The sequence below is a fragment of the Polistes canadensis genome, unplaced genomic scaffold (genome assembly GCF_001313835.1).
Source record: "Polistes canadensis isolate GaletaPanama2010 unplaced genomic scaffold, ASM131383v1 scaffold_189, whole genome shotgun sequence".
Taxonomy (NCBI): Eukaryota; Metazoa; Arthropoda; class Insecta; order Hymenoptera; family Vespidae; genus Polistes; species Polistes canadensis.
Window position 1 is genome coordinate 128,404 of NW_014569736.1, and position 8,033 is coordinate 136,436.

Sequence of the window (8,033 nt, forward strand, 5' to 3'; positions counted from 1 at the left end):
TGAGAAGGGGATAAAAAATAAAACAGATATTTTTTTGAAATTAAAATAAAGTATTAAAGCATAAAATAAATTCAATTGTATTTAGAAAAAAAAGAAAAAGATAAGAACAAAATGTAAAAAGCACGTGCGATCTTGATCACCTAGAGAAGAGGATTGAGAGGGTGGAATGAAGGGACGAGATAGTGGGGTAGGTGTTGAAGATTTGGCGAGAAAGATTCCTTCGGTCCTTGGTATTGCTGTGTCGTGGGGGGAGGGTTTATGCATCGGAGGGGTGAGTTGGCAGGCAGGCAGGCAGGCAGGCAGCACGGTAGCTAACAGAGAGTCGCAGCCAATGCGCTGCGAAAAAGGAGTTGTTGGGTAAGGGGGTAAGGGGGGGTGTACCGAGGGCGGCGCGCAAGCGTTGTCGGGGTATCGACGCCTAAGCACCCGGGCAGACGACGATGGGGTAAGAGAGAAAGAGAAAGAGAGAATGAGAGAAAGAGAGAGAGAGAGTGAGAACGAAGGGGGTGGTTGAGGGGTGAGCTGAAGGAAGGAAGTTACTTGGCCGTTCTCTCTTCTCTCCCTCGATGTTCTGCTGGCAGTAGTAAAGCCCAGGCCGGGTCAGACGAAAGACACTGCTAACATGCACCAACGTTAAGTGTGCATAACGTGCAATACTCGCATCATTCAGATATATCATCGTGGTAAACTCATCGCGAGTTACATTGGAAAATTCTAACGAGAAATATTACGTCAAGGATTTTATTTACTAATCTTAAATTTATTTCACCCTTATATATTGTGTTTTTCTCCTACTTTCTCTAATTCTTCTCTCTCTTTCTTTCTTTCTTTCTTTCTTTTGTGTTTCGGTTTTTAAAGAGAAAGATATGGTGAGAAAGTGTTAGATACAGAGAGAGAGAGAGTAAAATTGACGTGTGTGTTCGGTAAAGAAATATTTATTCGAGGTTCGGCTTGTGTTACTTTACTTTCTTTCTTATCCTTTTTTTTGGGGGGGAGGGTCTTTTTTTAGGGGGGGGGTTTTTTCGTAAAAGAATTTATTAATAAGAAAAAAAAAATAAGGGAGAGCGAGAGGGTTTGGCTAACATCGGAAAGACCCTGACACGAGGGTAGAAAGTGGCGCGCTAGCAGGGAAACTCGGGCGAGTTTAGCGCCGTGGAGCTTCGAACACCACCAACGAGGCTACTAAGCAAAGTCAAAACTATCTGGCAGAGGGATGATAAACGCTAAGGTACGAATAAATAAGAAAGATGGCAGTGGCTGGTGGTAGGTTGTTGTTGTTGTTGTTGTTTCTGTTGCATCCAAGTAACATCCCTAAGAGGGATGATGATGCTGAATTAATATTATTAATTACGTTTATAATTATTATTTGTATTTATCTTTTTTCCACGTTTGTTAAATTTATCTCGTATTATTTTGTTAGAATATATTTTTCTTTTTTGGTTTATTTTTTTTTAAATCAGTGTACGTGTATATATATATATATGCATTGGAAAATGAAACACGCGCGGGAAACGTATATACATTTGCAATATTTTTTGTAATCTCTATTTAAAACAACACACTATTCTTTCTACAAATTCTTCTTCAAGAAGGATTTTTCATAGTGTTGTTGTTGTTGTTGTTGTTGTTGTCGTCATCATCATCATCATCACCACGAATTCGCGTAAGTAATTTTAAATATAATTATTTTCTATTTAGCCTGTGAACGTTTTCTAATGAATTTCTGTTTTTATCTACTTTCTTTTCTTTTCTTTTTGAATGTTAATGAATATTTGATAATAATGGTATCGAATCGATTAATCGATCACTTTGACCACGTTTACCACGTCGCGGGTAATATATTTTTCGACGAAAAAGTTGGTCGTTCTGTGTATACATATATATATATCATATGTGTACTATTACATATCTAAAAGACTCGTATATGTATCCTTGTATATATATATATATGTGTATTGTATTTATATATATACGTATGTATGTACATCGTGTCGTACGCTTAGATCGCTTCCGATTTTGCCTTTGACATTCTTCTTCAACAGCTCAACCCTCGTCACATTTTCTCTCATCTCTTTTTATCTTTCTCTCTCTCACTCTCTTTTTCTCTTTCACCCTCTTTTTCTTTCCTTCGTTTCTAGTTGACGTTCCCTTTGATCTACCTCCCAACGCGAACGTTCGAAAATTGATATTTACAAGATTGGAAAAGCGCAAGTTATATCATATATATATGCACACATAAAGGTGTTCGTGAACCTGAGTATATAAAAACAACGTGGAAACGAAAAAAAAAGAGAAAGACCATTACTAACGTGTTCATCGTTAAACAAATTTAACGTTTAATAAATTCATTTGCAAATGATCTCGTTTACAATTAATAATTTCGCCTTGTAATACAAAATTTTAAATGCTTCGTTATATTTTTCGTATAAGTTAACACAATTTTTCTTTTTTTTTTTTGTTTTTTTTTTGATTCTTTTCGTAGAACGATAAAAAATTAACGAGAAAAAATAATATTTTCTAAAAGAATATTTCCCCCTTGGTTCTTTTTTTTTTCTTTTTTATTATTATTTATTTATATATCAAGTCCAATCTTTTTTTTTTTTATCTTTTTCTTTTTCCATATCATGAAATTTACCGAACGTCGGTGTAAAATATTTATAAATAAGAGGAAGGAACTAACAAGGGTGGGATACTTTTTTTTTCTTTTTTTTTTTTGATTTATGGTGCATCGTTAGCAAGCCGTCATCAATTGCGCATTGGCGCCAAGCTAGTTTTCCCCCTTCTCCCCCTTCTCCTCCTTCTCGACTTAAATCGTCTCACGCATGACACGAAAACAACGTTTATGCTGATAACTTCTTATCGGTCGTATTTTCATCCAAAAAAAAATAAATAAATAAATAAATAAAAAACAAACAAAAACGGAATATCACGTAATATGCAATAAAAGAAAAAAGAAAAAAGAAAAAAAAGAAACAATTTTCTTAACGACGCTTTTCGTTAAAAAGATCGTAGGGGGTGGTGAGAGGGAGGGGGAGGGGGTTCTTTATCGTTGCATCGATTAGAAGAAACCGATGCGCAAGAATTCGCTAGAATAGCGGATGCCGCTTCCATCGACTTGTTGGAATTCCCTTTGTCGCTCTTAGGTATTCCAATGGAATTTTTTATCCCTCTCATAAATAAGACAATACCACCACCTCCTCCTCCTCACCCTTCTCCTTCTCCACCCCCATACTCGAGAATTTTATTATAATTTGCCAATCGTGTTATTAAACGCGCTTTTTTTCTTTTTATAGTAGTAATAAAATATCGCCAAGGAACGTGGAATAATTTCATTTGTTTTAAATTACAATCCCTTTTATCACACAATTTATATATATTATTTATTTATTTATTTATTTATTTATTTATTTATTTATTGATAATTGTGTGTGTTTAACTTTGAAATGCATTTTTTTTTTAAATATATATTATCGATATGTAATAAGATAGAATACACGCACACACATTAATTATTATATTATTAATTATATTATATAAAATATATAATCGAAAGAAAAATAATGTAATTGAAAAATAAATTGAAAAATGGGCAAAATTAATCTTTAAAATAAAATCGAGAGAAAATATATTTATCGGTAAAGTTCGTTGTCCCGTTAACGGAAACGAAATTACAAGACTGATTCGTTTTATTTGTATTTTTTAACATCGAATAAAGAACATTGATAGATAAAGTCAGTCACGTGCAAGCTAAGATTAATTCGGAAAAAAAGAAAATAAATAGTTGTTTCGAGGAGTGTGAGAAAAGAAAAAGAGGATTTAAAGTTACGTTGTAATTTCAAGTTTTTTTTTTTATATATATACGACGAAGGCTTCGTTAAAACAATTTTTTTTTCGCGTAACAGGATTTGATCGAAAGGAAAGTCGCGTGACGAAGGGAACAATGATTTTCTTAACAAGTCGTTATCGAATAATTTTTTATTTCGTTCTTGTCGTGACCACGAAATGGCACTTACTTAGAAAGAAAAGAAAAAGAATAGAAGAAGAAAAAAGTATTCAGGTTACAAAACGACTCTGTTTCCAATTGACAATTCTCACGTGTTTTTTTACTCGAGAAATATATATATATATACATGTAACAGTATTTCGATGCAACGTTATTTCCAAATTTTTTTTTTTCCAATATACTTTTAAAGTTTATTACCATCTTTTATTTTTTTTTTTCTTCTTCTCTTTATCTTTTTATTCTAAATTTTTCCTAACGATCAATGTATTCCATATAATATTGGGAAAAAATTCAAGATCAAATAATATTATCCTTAAATGATTATTTTTTTTGTTAATCAATTTTCAACAGAGAAAAATTAATTATTATTGAATCGAACACACACAATTTGAATATAACTAACTATAAGAGAGATGATGATGATGATGATGATGATAGCGTATGTGTTTTTCGTAAGGGAACAAAAAAATCTAGAAGTTTCACTTAAATTCGGAAAAATACGATGGAAACATGGTTTACGTTATGCTACATAATCTATATCCCCCCATTCAGAATCGACTAGGCTAAATTATGAATGGCGGTCGATAACTGAGGAGGGTAACACGCGTGTAAGTCATACGACGTATTGCGACGTGGAGAATAGGCTACGTGGTTTTTCCTAATAATATAAAAACAATTCCACATCACCTTTTTCGTTACGAACAATTTTTATTTCTTCTTGTTATAGTTTAAAAAATTACACGTTTCATTCGTCGATTGTCATATATAAATAAAACAATGATTTTCATTAGAACGAATGTTACTTTACCGATCCTTCAACACAAGATTATCAAAAAATCTGCTAGAACAATTTAATTATTAAATAATAATTATATTGATTTATATATTATATATCGAACGTTAATATAAATCTATGATTTTCAATACAGGGATGTTACTTTATCGATCAATCAAGAAGATCATCGAAGATGTGAACCTTTTGCTGAGAATTCTGTCGCATGAGGGGTTCCAAGGTTTGAGTCAAGTGGAACGACGAACGTAGAAAATCGAAAAACGTCAAAGAAAGAAATAAAGATAGATAGATAGAAAGGGGATAGAAAAAAAAATAGAGAAAGAGTGAGTGAAAACGAGCTACGGAAGTAGAGAAAAGTAAGAGAAAGAGAAAGAGAGTGAGAGGGTTTCGTGAAGAAAGAAGGCTGTAAAGAAGAGTAACAGGAGTTAGAAGGGCGGGTGAGGGGGATGCAGCTCGAAAGGGTGGCGGCATGGAGGAGCCCTCGCTGGAGGCTCTCATGCAGGCAAGCCTCATCTTCGTGGTCTGTGTCGCCATCATCCTCTCGAATCTCCTCGTCATCGTCACATACCTCAATTTCCGTGGTAAGTATTTTTTCACCTCTTTTACAAAAAATCAATTAGTTTCCTAGATAAATGCAATATGCTTTCTTACGATTCTATTATCATTATTAACTTTAAACTGATTTGACGAGGAAGGAAGAAAGGAAGGAAGGAAATGAAATTTAAAATAAAAGAAACATAACTTCAGTTAAATGAATAATTTCATTATAATAATGGATCGTTTATTTTGAAAGTGGTGTAATTCCATTTTCTATTGTTTTCAGAAAATTAAAGATGTCTTTCATTAACATTTTATATAAAATAGTATATATGGTGCACTTTTTCAAAACCTTATCCATCATATATTTGTATCATATTATTTTTTACTTTTTCTTTTCCTATGAAAATTGAACTTACAACCACTTTCATAATCAATGGTTACGCAATTTCTTTTATCGGCCAATTTTAAATTGTATAAAGCATTGACATTTTTGAAGAAATGAAAAATACTAACTAGTTATAAATAGAAAGTTTACATTTAGTTATATTGCACAAATATATTGTGCAATAGTTCAGAGTAGATGAGAATTTGTCTTAATATATATCGTAACTCCTCCTATAAATATAAATATATATATACATATACGACGAGGACAATATAAAAATAAAAAATATATGTGATAACTCAAGTCCCTCCTCCCCCCTCTTTTCAAAAGTTAGAAAAATATTTTTAAGATGATAATACCACGTGCAGGTCCCTCCGAGGTGATAAATTACTACTTGCTGTCTCTTGCTTCTGCGGACCTTCTTTGTGGTCTGCTGGTGGTTCCGCTTTCCGTATATCCGGCATTGGTGCGAAAATGGGTCTATGGGGACATCGTGTGTCGTCTCGTCGGATATCTCGAAGTTACCTTATGGGCGATATCCGTCTATACTTTTATGTGGATTTCCGTCGATCGTTACCTAGCCGTCAGGTAAATCCAAATTATATACTTTTACAATTAATTAATAATTATCTTTATCGAGATATATTAACGATAATGTTGATATAACAACTTAACGATTCTCTTTCGGACTTAGACAAAAATTACCTAAAAATTATCTAACGTAAATATGTTAAACAATTTTTTTTTTTTTTAAAAAAAGGAGTATAAAAAGCTTTGAGGAAAAATAAACGACAAAATTAAATAGATTATGTTATATATATATATATAAAGTAATAGGCTTTTCACAAAAGGATAATAATAATTTAATTGTTGAGAAATATTGAATAATTGTGTTAAAATATTATTATAAATATTTAATCAGGAAACCATTAAGATACGAGACAGTCCAGACAAAAACGCGATGTCAATGCTGGATGGTTTTCACGTGGATCAGCGTAGCAATGATGTGTTGTCCGCCACTTCTTGGCTTCAACAAGCCGATATTTGATCGCGAGGCATTCATCTGTATGCTAGATTGGGGCAACATGGCAGCATACACCATAACCTTGTCTATCCTCGTGCTCGGACCATCAGTAATCACCATCGTCTATACCTATTTCTATATATTCTCGATGATGAGACGACTGAAATCAGGTGCATTGATGCACGACAAGGAATATGCAACAGCACTTTCCGAAAATTTGAGCAACCCGAGTCACATCATGTCCTTTGTCCTAGTGATGACATTCTGGTTATCCTGGGCACCCTATGCAGGAGTCAGATTATACGCTGTTATTAGCGGACCTCCTCAGGTATTTCTATTTATTCTTCTTATTTCATTCTTTTTTTCTTTTTTCACACTTTGATCGTCACGTTGATCATTGGTTATATCAAAGCTCTTGAACTTTTTTTACAATTGTATAAGTTCAATGAAAATTGATTGTTAATACACTTTTTGAAATAAAAAGTGTGTAACGTTGAAAAAAAATGAAAGATTAATTAATATATGAAATATTGAATAATATAAATATGTGAATTAGGTGTGACAATCAAATTGTTAAAAGGTTCTTCTATCTCAACCCTTTTTACCTTTTCCCTCCCGAAGTTATTTCTTTGTTTCGAGAACGTTATAAAAGCATAGAAGATTTCTCGGCTACTTGTTAAGGATTTTTTCACATTGAAGCTTTGCTATTATAATAACTAACGGTCTCCGCACGTTTAACGAATGAGAGAACGATACAATGGATATATACTTGATAAAAGAAAAGAGTTTTTAACGACCACCGCGAACTAAATTTAGGTCAGACTATTTAAGAAGCGGAGTAGGTTAACAGAGAATTCTTAAAGCCGTAAAATAACGTATATATACCTCGCGTATATACTTAAAGCGTCATTTTTTTTGATTACGACTAAGCTATCCGGTTTTTTTTCTATTTTACATAAATATATATATATATGTATTTCGAAGAACACGCGAAATATACGAACCGTGACAAATAATCAACAATTTCACAAATGGCTTTTAAAAAAAATAGTTCAAATAGTATTTTTCTAAATTGTGCACCGAGATTATTCCTAGCACCTTTAATATTCTAAATTTGCTATTCTTATTCCGTTAAGTGGGTATATAACTACGTAGTATGCACGAGAACGATGTTTACATGATATTTATAGATAAGATAAAATAAAGGTATACATTTTTTATACAAAAAAAAAAAAAGAAAAGAAGAATATAAAAAGCATTATAAAATATTAATTAAATTTTATCGTAC

General features: G+C 32.6%; 1 protein-coding gene across 1 annotated transcript in view; it reads left to right on the forward strand.

Annotated features, from left to right (window-relative positions):
• Positions 1-901: 901 nt before the first annotated feature.
• Positions 902-8,033, forward strand: part of LOC106789541 (probable G-protein coupled receptor 52) — a gene marked incomplete in the record, with an annotated part of 10,596 nt that continues 3,464 nt past the window's right edge. The window contains 4 exon segments of the mRNA XM_014753843.1: positions 902-1,228; positions 4,933-5,377; positions 6,090-6,309; positions 6,644-7,073. Of these exon segments, the coding sequence (XP_014609329.1) occupies positions 5,266-5,377; positions 6,090-6,309; positions 6,644-7,073 (762 nt within the window).